Source organism: Haplochromis burtoni, unplaced genomic scaffold (assembly GCF_018398535.1).
Source record: "Haplochromis burtoni strain Fernald_Lab_line unplaced genomic scaffold, NCSU_Asbu1 Contig_318, whole genome shotgun sequence".
NCBI lineage: Eukaryota > Metazoa > Chordata > Actinopteri > Cichliformes > Cichlidae > Haplochromis > Haplochromis burtoni.
This window is the reverse complement of record NW_024582679.1, coordinates 166,920-187,821: the sequence shown is the minus strand read 5'-3', so window position 1 is coordinate 187,821 and position 20,902 is coordinate 166,920. Positions and strand designations below refer to the sequence as shown.

At 40.1% G+C, this 20,902-nt stretch overlaps 1 protein-coding gene across 11 annotated transcripts in view; it reads left to right on the top strand.

Annotated features, from left to right (window-relative positions):
* The window catches only part of nrxn2a (neurexin 2a), a 128,566-nt gene that overhangs the window by 79,801 nt on the left and 27,863 nt on the right, over positions 1 to 20,902 (top strand). The window contains exon 1 of one of the 11 annotated variants that reach the window (XM_042228328.1): positions 16,134 to 17,869. The exons of 8 other annotated variants lie outside the window; for them this stretch is intronic. In XM_042228328.1, the coding sequence (XP_042084262.1) occupies positions 17,527 to 17,869 (343 nt within the window). In that variant the 5' untranslated portion in view covers positions 16,134 to 17,526. Of the gene's footprint in view, positions 1 to 16,133; positions 17,870 to 20,902 lie in introns of those variants that run through there. 2 more of the 11 variants (XM_014339766.2, XM_042228329.1) reach the window with 2 other exon arrangements.

Below are 20,902 nucleotides of genomic sequence, written 5' to 3'. Positions count from 1 at the left end.
GGTGAGTGAAGACCCCAAACCTCCCTACGCCCGCTCATATGTAGTGTTGCTGTGTGCTGTTCTGAAGTGCATTTAAAACATCAGAGAGCAGCACGGCTCCTCCCGAAAACCCGTAGTGTCTATATGCATTTAAAATTGAGGGTAGGGCACCAGCGCCAGAGGTGGGTTGGAGTACACCAACAATCCTCTGGATGCTGTAAAACGTGCCCACCCCCAAGGCCCTATATGTATGTGTTATGTGAGAGTGTGAGTAATGTGGATGTCTAGGTTGCAGAATAAAATTGAGGCACAGGCGGCCAGAAGGGGACAGAGGGGGAATGCCTCCCCTGCACCCTGGTGACATACCTGCACCCCAAGCCCTGCGTGTGTGGATGGGTGTGGTAGAGCCTTAGCAAGACCAGCATTGTTTTTCGCATGCACCGGAGTTCCCGAGAACAAGAACAGTGGATGTAAAAAGCCAGGCTTCTTGCAGCAATAGAAGATGCCCACTGCTGGGCATTTTTGAAACCCCCACCCCACAGTTTGAAGGCACTTTTTGCTTTAAATTTCAGAACAGGAGGCCGTATCCATCATCTGTATACAGTCCATTCATGCTGCTCTAAATCACATCGATAGCAACAATTCTTCAGCATTCCAAAAATCATATATATCATCAATAGGTTTAGTCTCTCAAGAATTATAAGATACAATAGTTGTGCTTTTATATGCCGAGTTACAACTAGCATTTGGTCCAACCTTAAATATTTAACATTTTATTGCTATTAGAGTCTCATAATCTGATAATATAAAACTCATCCTTGAAGTCATTGGAATCATCCAACTGCATCACAGTAGCCTGTAAATAAAATATAATAAGGTAAATCTGTCCGTCCTCCGAGACCCACCCATGATTTATTCAATAATACTAACATTTTTTGGTTAGATGAATTAATTCTTACCAAACAAACATTTTATGTCCATGAAACCAATGCATACTGAGGGAAAGTAGCCATTAAAGGATTATTCTGTGCCTGTAATTCAAGCATCATCTTCTCAGACTGTATTAAACGCTTGCTTTGTTAAAAGTAACTGACTCTATTCTTTAGTGGAACTCGACTTAATGTCATCATGCTCGACAGCTCCTTCAAGCAGAAAAGACTTATTTAAAGATAGAGCTTTGCTAATTACCAGGTTGTGCTTGTGGATTTAAATACAGAGTGCTATTTAATCACCTCCCGTCCAAATTAAAACATGTAAAATCACCAATGCTGCACTTTAAATAGGTTGCAGGGAGTAGACTTCTGTACTTGTGAGGGTGAAAACATTGCTTATAATTAAATTACAATATAAAGCTATATTTGACACTTGCCATATTCCTTAATAAGCTTGATAATATTTGGGAAAGTTTCTAAGTCATTATAAGTATGTATTAAACTGAAGAGGAAAAGAAAAATTGGGTTCAAGGAGACGCCAGGAGTACATCAACTGGAGGGCAAGTCATAAAAGAAGAGAAAACGCTTACCGGCTTAAAAATGTATCTCGAAATTTGTAGAAAAAGTTTTTCAAGCAATAACAACGTCATAGCAGCGGTTAGAAATTTGGGCTATCATGTCAGAGATGCCCCAGAAAATAAGTATTCTGGTTGGAAATTATGTGAATAAATAATGTAGAACATGATTACTGGTTTAGGGCACAGTTAACGCTGAAACTTGACTGGCCTGTTTGCTGTTTTAAATTGTTGGTCATAAATGGCTGCAGCAGTCTTCTGTTCATCTATATGTAATTGCCCACGTTAGGCCTCCGTTAGTCTAAAAGTGCTTGCACGGATAATGAGACTTTAAAAAAATTCAGTCTATAGTGCTATGTGGGAATAGTTATTTCAAAGAATTTTATTTTTTTCCCTAACAAAAATATCTCAGGAGAAAAAGACATAAGTATAGCTTCCCAGCTTCATCTCACTTTGTGTGTCAAGGGGAGACTGCATGGAAAGACCTTATCGTATTATAAGCAAACAATAAAACTGAAAGATTCCCTTAAAAGAGCTATCAGGAAGGCTTTATATCAGCCTGAAAAAGCCTTGGTGTGCTGGCCGATTTAAACAGCCATAGGCAGTTTTAGATTCCATAATAACAACATAAGAGCTGAGCAGAAGGCTGCGTCTGCAGTTAGAACAGTGTCATATCCACCGAGGATCTATTTGCATTAGAGAGGAGAGCTTATTTTTTTTTATTTTTTTTTTTATAATAACTGGCAATTTGTTAAAGAGGATGTTTTGAAATAATCTTCATATAAAGGCTATTTATTGAAAGAATGCTTTTATTTCTAAATTGCTTTGTCAATAACCAAAGAAGTAACAGCAATCATAATGCGCCTGTAGGTGAAGTAACCAAGAGTACATATAATTATGGCAGTAAATGGTGTAAAAGTGGGGTCAGAGGCTTAGCAAGAGGCCTGGCACTTCTGCTCATATTGAGTGAAGTGGATGTGTAGAGATACAAGATAAAGTATAAACTGTCGCACTGGCGTTTAGTGCCTTTGTTTACTCTCTCATTTCCAGGCTGATATTCAGCACAGTCTCTGTGAGGCTCTATCAATTTTTGGGACAAACATTATGCAAGACTTGATTACCAAGTGGTCAGTCTCCACTTTGCTCTGACTGTCCCTCTGTACCCTGCTCTCCATGGGAACACGGTGGGTTTCACTTGACATCCAGACCACGCAGCAGCTCAGCCTCTGATGAATGCTAGTCTATGCTGGCTCCCGGGGGTAGGCCGGGGCTTCCTAGTCTCTACTGCAGGGGCTGTGTGAGAGGAGAAAGGTTACATTCAGTTTACATCATAAAGGCTAGACGGAGACACACACACACACACACACACACAGAGGCCTTCAGATACAGAGACTGCCTCTATCTGGCTTCATTTCTTTCTGTCACTCTTTCTAACACTCAAAGACACAGCGACACACTCACTTATACATCATTCAATTGCTGTTCCTCTTACAACATCAAGCTCTCACTCTGTTTGGTGCTCAATAAAATTAGACCCGCTGTAATGAAGAATTTAGGAAGCGCAACTTCTAATGCAGTTATGATGTATTGTGTTTTTTACATCATTTTTCAGAAGCCTGCGTGGGCTACGAAGCTGAACCATCATAATATCTGAACTAATCTAAAGCAACTGGTATAATTGAATACTATACATTAGAGAGCTAAAACTTTACATTTTATACACTTATACATTATAGAATGCTTACTGCACTCAGGTCTGACACTGCCCTGCAGCATAAGGAGGGAGTTGTGGAACTCATGTTAATGTTAGGTCAGGTCAAAGTGATTTTATCAATTCAATCTCATAAAAACGTACAAATAGTCAGATCGATGTTCTAATATGTGTTCTACCTGCTTCAATTTCATGTGTTTAAAGCAAACTTGGCATAGAATTAAGGTCAAGCAGAAAGACATATTTATTCATTTACATGCATGCAAATTGCCATGACAATGCAGCAAATGCATTTTCGCACTGCTGTAACTTCACTGCGCAGCTTTCTCAGTGCATGCATAAAACAGATCTCTCCAGCTGATGAATTATATCGCACTTAAAGCATATTGTCATTAAAAGTGAAAATGTGGTGCCTTAAGCCAATTTTAAACTGAAACTCTGACCCAGTACCAGGTTATGTACCAGGTTATACCAGGTTACTATATGTAGCCAGATAAAAAGACAACCTTGTCACACTGAAAATTCTGATTTTAGGCTTAGCATACTCACCTACCCATTAACATACACAAAACTGCATAAATAAAAAAGATCAAGATCTAGCAGAAGCAAGAACAAAGGACATATAAAGAGTTCATTGGTGTTAAGCCCATTTTAGTTGACCTTTAAAGCTATATGTCTGTATGCAGTCTTATCCTTCTATAATATTCAAGACTGTTTTCTTCATTTTAATGTAATGTCTGGAATCCAACACTAATCGTAAAAAAGTTGTTATGCCGAAGTAATTTGTAAAACATTTAAACCCTACATTGAACCTGAAGAAAGACTATATATCAAGGTTTTAAAACTGAAAAATTTGCTTGTAATTTAAAATATATATTCTAATTTTAAAATTGTAACCTACAATTTTTGCTGTTATGAGACAGCAAAGAGTCCCACAACAAGAGTCACTCTTACCTCCACACTGGATCCTTTTCTTCTCTCTCACTGCCCGCTGATATGCCTTCCCCTTCTCCTTGTATGCAGACAGTCATTTGTAGCCTACATTGAAAATATTAAAATGGGGTTGTCACCCAGATAGCCCCCAAAAACTGAAGCTTTTGAAAATGTGGATACAATCGTGATATGGTGTGTTTTAACCCAAACAGTAACTAAACAGAGTGCTGTTTACAATGGACTAAGATGAATGGGAATCCTGCGGTTTGATAAATCCAAACTTACAAATTTTAGAAATCACAGTCACTGTAACCTCTACCTGAGCAAAAGACCTATCCAGCTTTTTATCAACACAAAGGTCAAAAGTTGGGATCTGTGATACAGGTCAGAGGTCCCCAACCCCGGGCCAGTACCGGTCCATGAGTCGCTTGGTACTGAGCTGCGAGAGTTGAGGCTAGGGTGCGAAATTTATGGTTTTTATCATTAACTCGGTTTCTCTGGGTCTTTTCCCGTGTTGTAGTTGTGTCTTATTTTGAAAGAAATATTTACACATTACCACAGCAATTACACAGTGAATTCGCATTTATTACACAGTTTTTGTCTTGGTCCTATCATTTTATTTGGTTGTATTTATCCGCGACACCTTAAAGGCCGGCCCGTGAAAACATTGTCTGACATTAAACCGCTCCGTGGCGCAAAAAAGGTTGGGAACCGCTGATATAGGTAACTTGCAGATCTGTAAAAGTGCTTTTAGCTGTAATACATTCAGCCCTTTAAAAGAGTCTTCAAAAACATTTGGCTCATTATAAAAATTAAAATTAAAACCATTGAGTGGCTAAAAACCCTATATCAAATAATAATGTGAAAAGTTTTCATATTACTTTCATACGGTGCTTTAGTTCCCAAAATTTTGTAGTTTTCTACAATGAGGAAAGGATGTGATGAAGTAGTTGTAAAAATGCATAAGTCACAAGAGAAAATGCTGCTTACCTTACGTTCAAAGTAATCTGTGTTAAAATTTTGTCGTTCAATCATTTTTAGCTTTTGATATGTTGCATTTGTTCAGTTTTGAAGGAAGAATTGGGTTTAGATCATTTTAAAATTATTGCATGCTCTTTTCATTTTTTACATATTGTCTCTTCACGTTTATGACTTTATTACCATAGATCATACAACAGCAACAACAGAAAACTCAGCATGGCATTCTGTATTTAAAAAAAGAAAGTCTTCTCATAGCATTATGTGATTGGCAGACTGTGCATCACTCTGGATGCATTTCTATGTCATTTCTATACTTGAGGTCACAACTGTTGTCATTTTCCTTCAGGCAGCACAACTGGCTGCCGTCTTCAGCTGCTGGAGCCGCCACTGTTGCCTGATAAAAGCTCATGTTCAAGTATTTCACATTTCCCTACCCACTTCTGTAACCTATTAAAACTCACGATCCATATAAAATTGGCATTCAGGAGATTCGTTTATGGAAACGGTATAGAGTAACAAGGCACTCAGACAGCTGCAGTGCTGTGAATAGCTATAATAGTCACAGCCATTGTATCTAGCACATGTTATTTTGTGGGGTCTGTCAAATGTCGTTGTGCCTCCTTGATTAACAAATTAATTACTTTAGAAAGTTTAATACATAGTTTCACTTAGTATTTGTAAGGTTATTGTCCTTACAGGCTGTAAAACAAGTGCAGAATATTTAATATACATATATTTTTTAGACAATAATAAGATACTCTTAATCCTTATGTTTCCTACATATTTCACATACATGTACTATGGAATAATAATTTTCTGTGAGAAGCAATCATAATAGCACATGATAAAAAACAGCCAGGGTCATTTTAACTCCCACATAGAAGACCTGAAATAAACGCACAACCAGCCAATCCTGAAGTCTAATCTCTCCAACATGTCCTAGGTCTGCCCCGGGGCCTCCTCACCTCCTTCCCCTAGGACATGCCCAAAACACCTCGCCTAAAAGGTGCCCAGGAGGCATCCTGGTCATACCATCTGAACTGGCTCCTTTTGATTTGGAGGAGTGGCAGCTCTACCCTGAATCTCTCCCAAACCACCAAACCTTACACCCTATCTCTAAAGGATAACTCAGACACCCTTTAGAGGAAGGTCATTTTTGATTTTATCCACAATCTCATTTTTTCACTCACTATCACTCACTTTTCCACTTGGAGACTCCAAGATGCTCCATCTGGAACAACTTTTAGTTGTCACGCCACCCATTTGAAGATGAGAAGCATGGCCTAAGACTTTGAGATGCTAATTCTCATCCCATCTGCCTCAGACTCAGCTGCTCCAGTGCAGGCTGGAGGTCACATCATCTGCAAAAAAGCAGGGATGAGACCACTGAATCCTCCTCCCTCCGAACATTGGCTGCACCTAGAAAGTCTGTCCATAAATGTTATGAGTGACAAAGTGCAATCCTGTCTGCCCAGTGTCAACCAAGCTCTGTCTATGGTTGTACAGAGACCAGAAAAAACGAAAAAGAACCTAAAGCTAAACATGCACTACAGGCAGTCATAGCACCCCTCCTGCTATGCTCAGGGCATCTTACAGAGGGAACAAACAGATGCTATTTCCTCACTTCCATGAGTGTCATTGCTGCTATGACGCAGCAGTATCAGCTCTCTTTTTTATAGGATCCATGGCAAATATTAAAAAAAATATATATATTTCAATTAAAACAACATACTGTAAATGTGCTTCTGACTTTATCCCCCGGGACCCCCAGACATTTTTTAAAAACCCATCAAATCAAAGCAGAAATAGAAAACAGTGGCACAATGAAAGCGATGAGAATGGCCCATGATTAGGAATGAATTGACAAAGTCGTAAAACATGGGACTGATGGGTCCACACAGACCCAATTTAGAAGGATGATTGGTAAAGTAATTACTAGACCTTTAAGCAAATCCAAAGAGTGGTTATACAGCACAACTTGTGACTTAATGTGCTTCATATTAAGATGTGTATGCAAAGATCCACCTATCTAAACACATTAGCAATTTAGTGAGTAGGAATAAGTATTTAATGCATATTCTTATGAAAAATTACTGTGCAATGTGATTTTCTCATTGGATGGTAGATTATTTGGGTCTAGATTAGTGCTGTCCTTCTCGTGCATGCTTGGCTAACACATACAACAGTACTGTACATATGTGAATTTGATACCATTTTGTCACAGAAGACACCCTCTCCATTTGACACACAAATGCAAATGACCTCTCTTTACCTGTTTCTCATTATCTCTTTAAAAAAAAAAACACGTCTCAGTTTCCATTCATTTTATCTTTCTCTATCTACCCCCTTGTCTTCATCGCCACTTCTTTATACGTGGCTCAAACTCTGGTCATTGTGCAACAATGGACGAGTCTCTGCATGCTCAGCAAAAGAAAATCCTTCCGATTTTTTTTCTTTGCCCCCAATTCATTTTGATAGATTGCTCCCTCACTTTGCTCATGTTCAATGAATAATAAAAAGATCTGTTAAGCTTCTTTCCTACAGTGAGGTAGACTGCTGTCCCTTATGCATTTTTCCTCAGATGCAGTTGTAATGCGAGTGATAAATTGAGGACACACACGCAATCATTTCTCACCCGATTTGATTCTCTGTACAGTCTTCAATGCACAGTAAGCACTGCTATTTGGGCAGTGATGCGGTACTCGTGATTTGACTTGGACTGTCCTAAGGTCAGGTTAATGAACTGTAGAAATAGCAGTTTGTGTTTGATTGTGCCATCAGTCACAAAAAGTATTTTTTTCATTTGCAGCTTGTGTTGGGACTATTATCTGTTGGTCTAATTTAAAAAACACTTGATGACCATTTGATAAATGTTAAGTAATAAGGCATCTGGCAATCACTTTTACATTTTCCCCATTAAGATGGAAACTGGAAAAGTGATGGCGATGCTGTTGTTTGCTAAGGATTGACATATATTTTTCCTTTAAATGATTATAAATGAATATTTAATTAAGAGTAAATGGTGCATTTTCTTTTTTCACAGCTTACAAAAGAAATGCGTGATTATCAACTGCTCCGAATTAGCTGTGCATCTATGTTTGTGTGTGTGTCATCAGGGCAAAAAGTGTTGCTGGTGACACCTACTGTAGTGGTACGTGGCACAAAATCAGTTTTGAGTACTTTGGCAGGTGCTCATATGTCTGACTGTGGACAGATTTTGCCAACACGATGGCAGCACAACCAGACACAGTCACGAAGGTTTGGATGAGTGTGGCTGACATGAAAGTAAAGGTCATCTTCGAATATGTGGTCTGGTATCCACATATCTGATCCCTTCACAAATGGTACTTGCATAAATAATTGTTTATGTAGTTTAGAGCGAAAGTGTTACCCACTGAAAAAAGTAACTGGTTAAAGCACTTTTTGCATTGCAAACAAAAGCCCAGCACTTTGCAATTCCTTACAACCATGAGTTATATTGTCCAGTGTGCATGTGTCCTTTTGTATAGTTAACTATGTATATCACTGCATAGCAATTTGATGTTAGTATCTTCTCTGCTATGCAAACAACAGCAAGACTGTTAATTCCCTCTAGCTATCAATTTCATATTAACTAGAAGCTAGCTCTTGCTATCCCATAGCTATAGTAACAGCATCAAATTGCTCCTCAAAGGTCTTAGCACACAATTTGGGAAACTTAGCTTTAAGAGGCGTTCTCAAAATGTGAATTGGAGTCCTCCAAACTCACAGACACTTATCTGTTACCAAGGCACAGTTTACATTTCACCGTGATGTTCTTTTCACCCACAAATTCAGAATAATGTGCGTCTTTGATGACATAAAGGTTTTCCTTTCTCCTTTCTTCTCTAGCGGTAGCTTTACATGCACAGTAACACAACACTAGGTTTGGAAACCTTCAAATAACACCTGCGCAGCAACTGGCCAATGAAGAGAAAGAGAAACTGTGCACATTTGTCGTGATTTTCTTTTTTTAATATGCCTATGCCTGTGTATGTGCATGCGTGTGTTAAATAGGAAAAATAATTAGAATGGAGAAAAACAGGCTGCTTGAAAAAGTAACAAAAACAGTGAAATGCAAAACCAATTTGCCACATCAGTCGTTACAAGACAAAAAAGTCTGAGCAGTCCAGAATGTTACTTTTTAATGTGTTACTCTAGTTTTCCTTTGCTGGGGCTTTCACGTTATTTCACATAAAACGATACTGCATACTACAAAAGACATCCCACAATGAATATAATCTGACATCTCTTTTTGGTTCCTGTAAAAAGAAAAAAAGTGCGGGGGGGGGAAAGAAGTATGTCTGTAATATTCAACTCAACGATACTTGATGACTTGCTCAGAGTTAATTCAACAGGGATCAGACTTCGCTCTCTAAACCCATTTCCCATCTTAAATAAACAGTCACTATGATAAAATCAGCTAAAAAAACAGGGCAGGACAAAAATACAAGTTAAATGTGCAGTATGTATCTCTGCCAAGGCTGCAAAGTCATATAAATCTTTAAATATTGATTCACAGTAACTGCATTGGGCAGGCAAACAACTGTTTATCTTCAGACTCCACTGAAAAACATTTGTGTAAAGTGAAGATACCGACAGTATCTGCCTCTTGGTGGAAAGAAGCACACAGTTAAAAAAACAAAAAACAAAATAACTCCTCCTTCAACACTAAGGATCATGACTACCCTAACCCTTTATTTGAAAAGGTATTATTTAACTATTTTGTTTTTCACACACGATTTGCGGTAATTAATAAAATAGGTGAAGTAATGCAGCCGATTTGGTTCAAGAGCCGTTCTCACCAAACTGCACCAAAATACATAACACATTAGAAGCATCTGGTCTGAATACAATGTTAGCAGTGGAGCGAGGATCTTGGAAGTATTGCCTGAAATCTCAGAATAATGACTGATTTTCTTGTTCTTGCCGTTCTGGCAACATTGCATAAATGAAGCATAAGCATTCGCTCATCTTGGTTCCTGCCACCTCCGCTCATTTAGTGGCCACTCACATGAAATATGGTGCTAATTAATGTTAAGTGCTAAGCTTAAATGAAGGAGGATGCAACAAATGGATATTGACACACATCATGTCTAAAATCACTCACTTTTTTGCTAACTATCATACTACATTTGCCCTCTGTGATTTTATTTGATTGTCATATTCCTCCTTTTTTGTGTGTTAATGGCTCGATGTGGCTTTCTGCTCACGATTCAATGAATCATATTTGATGGGTGTGAAAATTACAGTTGTGCAACACTACAGCTGTCAGCGATGATGCAAAATGTCAGAAAAATCTTTGTTTACTTCTCCTTTGGGAGTAAATTACTATTTGTTGCTTAGGCGGTAGTTAATGAGTGAATGATGGATTGATTTCAAAAGCAGCCCAGAGGTTTGGGTGTTAAAACACCAGCATAAGTGACAAAGAGACACGATTCAGTGTTTTTGTCTGTGTTACACAAGTGGATAAACGCAGTAATGACAGTAATGCAGCAAGACAAGAGTATTCAGATGTGTGTTTTCTCCCATTTTGTTTTAAGTTGTTTTTGTAACAGTGCCTTTCATTCTAGGTGTTGAACGCAGCTGTACTTGTGTAACGAGAGTGATAATAAACGTCTTTAATCATGTGGCAAGTAAAGAAGGAAACAAACACTTACGCATTCAGTGTCCACTTTGCTCGGTACACCGTGCTAGTACCGAGCTGAGCCCGCCTTTTGTGTTGAGAACTGCCGTAATTCTTCATGTCTTCCATGTTGACGTGATAGCATCAAACAGCTGCTGCAGATTTGCCAGCTGCACATCAATGATGTGAGTCTACCATTTCACCACATCAAAGGTTCTCTATTGGACTGAGATCTGGTGACTGTGGTGGCCATGCTCAAGAAACCAGTTTGAGATTTTCTGAGCTTTATGGCATGGTGTGCTATCCTGCTGGAAGCAGCCGTGAGAAGATGGGCACGCAGTGGTCATAAAGGGATTGACATGGTCAGCAGCAATACTCAAGCAGGCTGTGTTGTTCAAACTCAGCTGGTACTAAGGGGCCACAAAGTGTTCTAAAAACACACATACATACACACACACACACACACACATACCATTACACCATCAGTAGCAGCCTGAACTGTTGATATAAGGCAAGATGGAGCCATGCTTTCATGTTGCTTATGGCAAATTCTGACCCTGACCCTGAATGTTGCAGCAGAAATCAAGATTCATCTCATTCTGTTAGTTTTTGTCTTTTGCCCTTCTCCCCCGTCCCTCTTCTCAGCTGTTTCTCTTTCCCTCTTTCTTTCTCCCCTTCTTTCCCCCAGTCAAGTCTGTCCTGTATTCAGTAAGTGAAAATAAAATAAACAATAAAAGGTGAATCAAATGGACCATTACGGCAAGGCTGGGATGGTCAATTTGGTAAAGTAAATCCATTGGGCATCTTTCTTTGCCTTTAGACAACAATTCTGATGGCAAAAGAGCCAAACGGGACAGGCAAAAAAAAAAAGAAAAAAAAAGAAATCAAGATTCATTTTTCCTGTCTGGTCTTCTGCTGCTACAGCCCATCTGCTTCAAGGTTCAATGCAAGGTGCATTCACAGATGCTGTTCTGCATACTTTAGTTGGAGCTAGTGGTTATCTGAGTTAGTATTACCTTCCTAACAGCCTCTTGTTGATGATGATGCCATATAAGCAAGGACACTCCTGAAAAATATTGCCTGAAATAGCACCACGGGTTGAACGTGAAGCATATATTGTGGGCACAAATCTCAATCTCAAGTTTCATTTCATATATTCAGGTTTTTCTTTCACATACTTCAACTTGCATTCTGTGTGCCATCTGTAGCTGTCTTTAGTGTGGCATCATTAGAATTTACTGCCCCTACTGGATGGATAGATATATCAACCACCGGGTATTATTAAGGGGGAACTAATTTCAAATAGTTAATTTGGATATAATGGCCATTTAAAAGCCCAGAAACAGAGGGGAAAAGTTCACCTTTTGAAATCCTGAAGTCCCACAATGCAAGAATCCATTAATAATTGTCACCTGAAATCTGCTGCCTCAAAATCATTGAATTAATTAATTAAAGAAACAATTAAATTGGTTTTCAGCTTAACTAGCTATGTGCTGCCACATAGCTCATCTCCTACGTGTACTGATGAAAGCATCCACACTCACAACAATGATTTTGCTACTGCAAAATCTCATTTTGGATTTAAGCAGAAGAAAACACACAAAAAAAATGATAAATAACCATTAGATATACATTTGACCTTGACTGAATGCATCAAAAACATTTTTACCTGTTAAATAAAAATGCCTCAGCATTTACCTTTAAAACTATAAGCGCGCTACACAATACCTGCCCGAAATGAAGAAGAACAGATCAGGGCTTTCTGACAGATTTTGTGTCTGTGTCAGAAATAATTGTTATGAAAAATTAATAAAGTCACTGCTGTTCTGTGTGCACAAATGTGTAACCGGTTCCTGTATTTTTAGGTCAGTTCAGTTTTATTTATATGGCACCTATTCACAACAAGGCACTTTATATTAGAGGATAAAAACCCTAAAATATTAGACGGAAAACACTAACAATCAGATCATCCTCTCTCTGAGTATCACTTGGCAACGGCTGGGAGGGAAAACTCCCTTCAAAGAGGAAGTAATTTCCAGGGAAGGTGCAAATCAACATAATGTGAACATAATTATTTTTGTGTTTTAAAAAAAATTGATATCTTGTATTGCTTGTAATACACAAATTGCAGTTGTGTTTCATCCATATGAAAAGTCACCATTGTGATAATTACCACTGGTGGTTTAGTGCCCCCTCCGACAGTTGCTATCTGAATACTGCCATTGTTGACATTTTGATGATATCCTAAAGTGCCTGAATCATCAGGTGGACACTGCACATACCAGAGCTATAGCAACAGCTCATGTTTTCTATAACGAGCAAGACGAGTAGATCAGCACAAAGCAATAGAAGAGAGAGGGCTTCCAGCATGGCCGGCTTTGCTGCTGATGTCTTTTCATGCTCATCATCAAAATAAGGCGATTACGCTGGAAATACACCTCATCCAAGTAAAAATTATATATCCATTTTTGATTTTTCTGTTTTTTCTTTTTTTTACTTTACACTGTGGAATAAAAGGAGGAAATGACTTGAAGCAGTCCCCCTTCACTCATTTTCTCTCATTTTTTTTTCTGGCCCTAATCCAGAGCCCAACATTTTAAAATTTTGGCTATTTAATATATTGTAATTTGTTCACATTGTAAGCATCACTGCCGCTCTTCTTTTCCAGGAGACATGCTGAGGCTAGTAAGCTCAGCTAAACAAGCAAATGAAATCTATTTTTGCCAGCACCATGTGCAGCCAGCAATATGCAGCCTACTGTCACATGCACTGTCTTTTCAAAGAGACTGCACCCCATCTGCCAAGACACAAGTGAAAGATCGCATTTATTCAAGGTGTGCATTTCGACCAGGAAATTGTGTATTTAAAGTTGTGCTTCCAGTGCCCCCACCCACCGCCTCCATCTTCAAGCATTAGAGCATCAATATCGGTGTGAATGAATGCAAATTCTTATATCTGTCGATGGAACTATTGTGCAAAGCAGCGCCCTCATGTTTCTTACTTTTTCCTTCTTCTCCTTGCACCGTCTACGCCAGGCTTATTTTAGGTGTTGTCGCTTTGAGACTAATGAAATCAACCAAACATCACAACTGCAGGCCATGCCTTTCAGGGGTTGCTCGCATTATGAGTAATTAATCTGAAAGTGCTATGATTAATCCTGCTACTTTACCCCCTGGGGCGAGACTGGATGTCTGCGAAAACTCGTCTCTCACAAATCCTCCCGAGAACAAACATGCACATTTAGGTTTCTTAAGTCTTTAAAACGCTATACACGTCTTCTCGCATCATGTCACTCGCAAGTTTGTGAGAGAGAAAAAAGCAGAAAAAAAACCCCCCTTCTTTACGTGAGCTTTTTCTGCAGTGACACATCTGTTCACGGTATATGTTCTATAAATTGTTCCCTATGTGCATAAATAATGTGATTATGGAAATGCTCAGTGCTCTCCCAAAGCTCAATAAGTGATAAAAAGGGCTTTTAAAAGATATGTGGGAAGATTTTAAGGAATGCAAATGAAAGATTGTTTGGTGTGGAATACAGAAATCGCAGATAATGTAGGACAGTATCTTTGCTTTTGAAATCCAGGAAAAGTTTGTTGGATTTCATCTGACGGTCAAGCTTGGCTTCTAATGCAAAGTTGATGTGCGTCCTTTAAAGTCTGCTGAACTTGTGCGTTAATGTGGGATGCTCAAGTTGGAAAATAACCAAGGGCAACACAAGGTTACAGTCATCCATCTTTCTCCCTTGTGTTGTCCAGATATTGTGACTTCGATGGTGTTAAGCAACCCACAAGTACGCAAACTAATTAACGTAAGCCCTTCATTGTAGACAGTTCTCAGAGAAATATCATCTGGAAATTAAATACTGGTTTTATTTGAATTGTGTGTCAGAGAGAATTTCTTGCTGAAATTATTTGTTATGACTGCCCGTATTTTTGGCTGTGCAAAACTGAAAATGGCTGAACTGCTTTGACAGTGGAAATAAAATTGACTTTTCAGTTGGCGTCATCGGGGGATTATTCTCTCTGTGCTTGTCAGTGCCTTTCCACAGCAAATAGTTATTACTGTAAAATGTGTCTACATGTTATAGCCGGACAGCGCTCAGCATCGTCACTGTTTGATTAAGCTGGCATGTGCTTCCCAGTATTAAGATTTATGGAGAAATGTATAGAAGAGGATACACATAAGGGAATTAAATCTCCCTCTGACCGAAAAAATAAAAATCCACAGCTTCTTCCAGCTTATTCACGTTCATAATAGCAGCAGATAAATGTCTACATGCTGTTTGGGCACTTGCCATTCCAGAGTGCTGTGCACTCATCCCTCCTGTGTTCTTTTTTGTTCGACCAGCCTCACTCCCCCACATGCCCCACCCCCTCCCCTGCTTGAGTAATGGCCTGCGTCGACTTCTTGTCACCATGAGAGGTGGTGCTGCATGGCTTGCCTCTGTCCTCCTGTTACCATGCGTGTCCTTTCAACCGACTAGGCAATCCCAGCTGATATCTATATCGACCGTGATTTAGCTGATATAGCTGCAGTCTCCCGTTACTTCTCCTGCAATCTCTTCCTCTCTGTTTCTCCTATTTGACTCCATCCTCAACCTCCTCCCCCCATCCCACCCATCCCTCCTCACTTTGTCTCTCCCTTTCTGATAATGTGTTCCATCCTCTCGAGTGTCAACGTAGTCCAATTCATCAGTTCAAAACGTGAGCAGCTCGGAAACTCGGATCAGTCGTTGCCTGGAATAAGTTCTGCATGGTTAAGCAGCAGAGCTACTGAGCTCTTTTAACATAGGGGTGCCTCGTATACAGGTATGAGGTGAAAACAGCAGGCAGAGGGATTAGAGCGAATTGATTTGGAGTGTAATGTAAAAACAGCAAAGGTTTGGAAGTGCAATCCTGGGAAAAGAGAGGTTTGAGATTGAATTTTGATGCAAGCCATTGATTTGCTTAAAATGGATTACATACCGCCACCCATAACTTGCTTAGCTTAGGGGTGGCGAGCGATATTGCTCTGACAGGTATTTGTGTTTCTGTCGTTCATGCCTGTTGTAGTTCTGGAGTCTTAATGTTAGGAGCACGTCCATACCAATACCCTTGTGTTCATTCTGTAACAGCTCTGACAGCTCACCTAAATCAGGCTCCTCCTCTGCAGTATGATTCCTGCGTGTTACTGCCAGGACCTGCAAGCCAGTGCGCTGTGAATCTGTAGCATGTATTTATTCACACAACCCATTTACTTGCCTCACTATTTCCCTGTGTGTTTGCGCCGTGGCTGCCTGTTTTCTCTTTCGCTGTCTCTTCCTGTGTCTCCCTCCCTCCTGCTATCGTTCTCCCATCCTCGCCACCCCCCCCACTCTCTTCGCTCACAGACTCTCTTTCTCAGACGCACACACACACACACACACAACGCACACACACACACACACAGAGGCACATGCTGTGCCTCACTGGATCAGAGCCTCTGACTACAGTATGCCTTCAGAAGAGCTCCTTTATCTTGCATTCATTAGACCACAACTCCAAGGCAAGGTTGCTTTTTGCCGGGGTCCAGACTTGTCCTGGAATTTTACCCATCCGGGATTCATTATTATACGACGGTGCTTTTTAATTAGCATAATTTTTGCTGCGGCAGTCCAAGGCTACATCTCACTCGCTGCCACCCAAGCCATCTGATCTGAGGAGAATCACCTGCTCTCCTTCAGAGACAGACAGACGCAGCCATCACGTTAACCAACCGTTCTCCGTCAGAGGCAGTACGGCGGATCTGGACAAGGTAACAGGAGAAGATAAAGGGGGAATAAAGGAGCAGCAGTGAGAGGAATGCAGCAGTAGTCGCTACTGCGTGAGACTAAGCAGGTGGAGCGTGAGGGGAGGATTGTACGTTCAATTGAAACAGAAACACTCAGCTGCATTCTGGTAGATCGCCACGCCAGAGGTTGCCGTTCGCTGGATTTGCTGCGCCTGTGAGAGGCTGAACGAGGAGCCGCTGAGAAATTATTTATTTATTTTCTGGATTTTCTCCTTTACCGCGCTGCTGCTGCCGCTGCTGCAGATACTGCTCCCTGTCTCTCGCTCTCTCTCTCTCATCTCTCCCCCCCCCCTCCCAATCTCCGTTCTCTACCCATTCCCTGGCTAAAGGGGAACAAAAGCACTGGTTCCTGCATCACCCTTCATCGCTGCATCTCCACCTATTTTTATCTGCTCGTGATTTTTGCTTAATGAAATGATCCAGTTTCTCACGGGAGCGTGTTATGTCTTCTACTGCGGTGGAGGGGCACTCTTCTTCTTAGTGGGCAGGCTCAGCTGCCCCCAAGCTCTACCTGTGGGCGATGGAGACTCTTATCAGAATTCCTATCACATCAATCTCTTTCGTGCCACTTCTCATGCCTAAATATCATGGTTGAGCAACATGCCCGTTTGAAATCAAGGCTGGATTCGTTTCCTTTTCTTTATTCGGATGTTTATCTTCTCTGCATTTAGGATGCACCTGGCTCACTTTTGGAAGAATGTGCTTTCAGGATGCTTTTTAGTAAGATTATAAATCTAGCTTTTCCGTGCAGTGGACATGTCGGCATGGCACAATGTTAAGTGAGAATAGACAGGTTAGTTGCTCTACAGTTTCTTCCACAAATGCAACTGGATTTTGACTGCCTGTTTTTATATCCGGTTTTGATATTTTTCATAAGATCCAGAGGATATTTTTGTCCAGAATCTAGAACTCTCGAACCAGTCTAAGGGAGTACAAAAGAAATGGGCCCAGATTGTTAGTGAGATGCCCTGTTGTCTTCAAGTTGGACTGTCAGAGGCCAAAGCTTGGCCAAGTTTTCTGTCCTGGGCCCATGTGGATCTAATATACATGGGTAGACTCTTTGCAGCCACCTCTGTGCTTGGACAGCGGAGCAGCTGGTCACAGTTTAGCCTAGGCATGGGCCTAAGTTATTGTTCGAGACTTGCCTTTTGGTTCACCTTGCTTACTATACTCCCCATCCAGACTGGAACAGCACGCGTGTCCTCAAGTCTCAGTACCACACACCATGTCCACCACTTCCATAATAAGCATGGTACTGTTCCCATTGCTATCAACAGGATGCCTTTTCTTACACGAGGGGGCCATGGTAAGACATTTCCCTTTGAGGTTTACACTTTGCTGCATCACCAAGGCATCACTTTACTTAGATAGAACAGAGTGCCGTGGGATTATTAAGAGCTAGATGTCAGATAAAATCTCTGCTGTCTGACAGAATTGGCAGTATTGTCGTTTTAGAGATAGAAAGGCTGCTGCTGTTCTTGTTCTTTTTATTTTATTATTCTTGGTGGCTTGTTTGTGAGATACAGAGGCACGATAGCTCTTTCAGCAGCTATAGATGAGCTGCAAGCCTCTGTGCGTCATTAACTATCTTTATCTGTCCGTCGGTATCAATAGTGTTTGCCCTCTCCCCGTGCTGCTGTTCAAGATGCGACTGCATCTGTGGATCTGTGTTTGTTTCATTACAAATAGAGATCAACAGCATGATGAATCATCGTTGCAAATCTCCTTATCTTTCTCTGTGATGTTCCTGCTTGTTTTTGAGTGGCACAATGCACTCGTTGTTATGATTTTTCCCTTGTGGCAAAGGTGATTGATGCAGTGTGTTGTAATTAGTGCGATGTCGTGGCACAGAAGCTCTACAGTGATTATACTGTACAAACGCAGTTCGAGTGGGGATTGCTTTAAATTTATGAAAATAATCTTGATTTTGTTTAAAAATTGGTCTTGATCATTTTCTGTTCTGGTTATTTTTCAAGGCTTCGATATAACTCGAGCTTAGTGGATGTGATATAAAGTATTGATCTGTCCTCAACAATCTGCATCAAATTGGCTACACTCCTTAAATCGGGTCCTTCAAAGCGCTGACACCAGAGTCATTGCTCCCTTTTATATCTTACTTTGAAATTTCAGTCCTAGGACTTGCTTTTATGTCCTATAAAAAGAGACCCGATGGATTTGCAGTGTCTTTTTCACGGCAGCAGTTTTGTCGCTTGCAAAAGGGCTAAAAATGTGATGAATTACATCTGTGCTATTATAGCCATATCATTCCTGACCAGGCTTTTACAAGGACAGCACAGCCTGTGATCAAACAAGCTTATAAAAAAAAAACACTTCTAAGAAGTTGCTGATAAATTTTCAATTACCTCTATTATAGATTTTGTACTGTGGGTTATTATGAAGGATGTGCTTCAGAGCAAGAAATTCAATTTAGTGCAACATAAATGATGCAGGCAGCACTTGTGATTTACAAGCCATGTCTGCAATACCGTAACGCAATATGTAGAATGCATATCTGGATTTTGGGGAGCATTTATTGGTGTCATGTTTACGGTAGTAAGCCGTGGAATAACTATCAGAAAAGGCATAATAAATATGGCCTTCATTATTGGTCACAAACACCTTTATTGTAACACTTAAACCATAGTTTGTTTTGGGGGGCTTTGTCCTTGCTTTGATATAGCATAAATGCCTGTGTGTATGAGCCTGAGCGTGTGCATGTGCGTGGCCATGTGTGTCAAGGCTGGCCAAAGACTTCTGGATGCCCCTGGGCTATTTTCTATTTATGGGCCACCTAGCCTGCTGCAAAGCCTTACATTTGTCATCCAAAACACATTATTGGATTTATTGTTACATTAAAGTGGGTAATGTTCATAGCATGATCATACACACAGTATTTCTATGACAAGTGCATGAAATACCAAGAAAAATAGGACGGCATTAATCACTGAATTAGGACTAATGTGTGAGGTTATAAAGGTTTTTATTCCTTTTGCTTTACGCGATCAACAAATAACTGTTTTCTAGCAGTATCTTAGATGGAGTGGCATTCATATAGTTCATTTCTCATCCTATTTATCAAAGCCACAGATGCTCCTAACCACAAGAATAAAATGTGTTTTTTGAATTGTTTTAACATCATTTTTAGCAAAAATGGCAAACATTCCTGATTCTCAAGTTGGAAAAAAATGAATGATTTTCTCTGTTTCATAAGCTTGATCAGGAAAGCAAAAAAATTGAGAAAATAACTGGCAGATTAAGCCAGTAGTAATTTGTTCTGCCCTGTACATTTTTTACGTTAAACTCTGCAACGACGCACCTTCAAATCCCTCTACAAAATCAGAAATCCTTCTTCCTCCAAGTACCAGGCACTGCTCATCGCTCAGCTGGTCTTTGATAGTTTTTTTGTTGTTGTCCTTCCCCTTCCCTTCATGTAACATAATAAAAAAGCATTAACACTCAAAATGCATTTACAGCAATATAATAAATTCATAATTCAAAATAGGTTTTTCATTCATTCCTAAGCCTCGAATAAAACCGTGAATAACTCAGTCACACCTACTTTATCAACTGCTCACAAAGACCTGCAGCATGTTTTCAGCATGGTTTGGTTTATGCAATTTAGCAGCGGTATCTGGTTCATTATAAATAAAATGTTTCCACTTGCTAAACAAAATACCCTACATGAGTTCATTAGCTATTGAACAGGTCCTTTTCAAGAATGTTAACACCATGTTAACTGAAGCTTTTCTTATACCAGGGGAAGCCAAATCCCAACTTGAAGCATATTATGTAACTTGCTTGCTTCCATTCTTCCATAGTTCATATTCCATAACTGCAGGGCCATTAAAACTCAAGAGATTTTGCGCATGCTCCTTAAATGCAGCGTTGTTTTAAATCAGGTTCTATGCTGGGATTTGCTGAACTCATCACCGAACCACTAGACCGCAAGAGAGCTAGCCATGACCCCAGTGCCAAAGACCTTGTATGCTCTCAACAAGAATGCAAGAAAGATTGCACCAGCTGACCCCCCTTCATGCTCACAACACACCCGCATGTTCAACACACTCAGTAAAAATATGCTGCACTTAGATCTCCAGGGCCCCCATGTTAGTGCAAGAACTGTCTGGCTGAGGCAAGGCAAAGAGGAGCTAATGCTTGAAGAGAGACGTCTCAAGTGCAGGAAATGGTTTAGCGAGCTTCTTTCAGTGATGATACCTTTGGGCACAATTCAAAATTTAAAGATTGAATAAAACAGAAAGCATGCTGTCCTTAGATCGATGCATTAGTGCACCACAGTGCTTATTTTTTCTTGCTTTGAGAGCTGCAGAAATGGAAAACA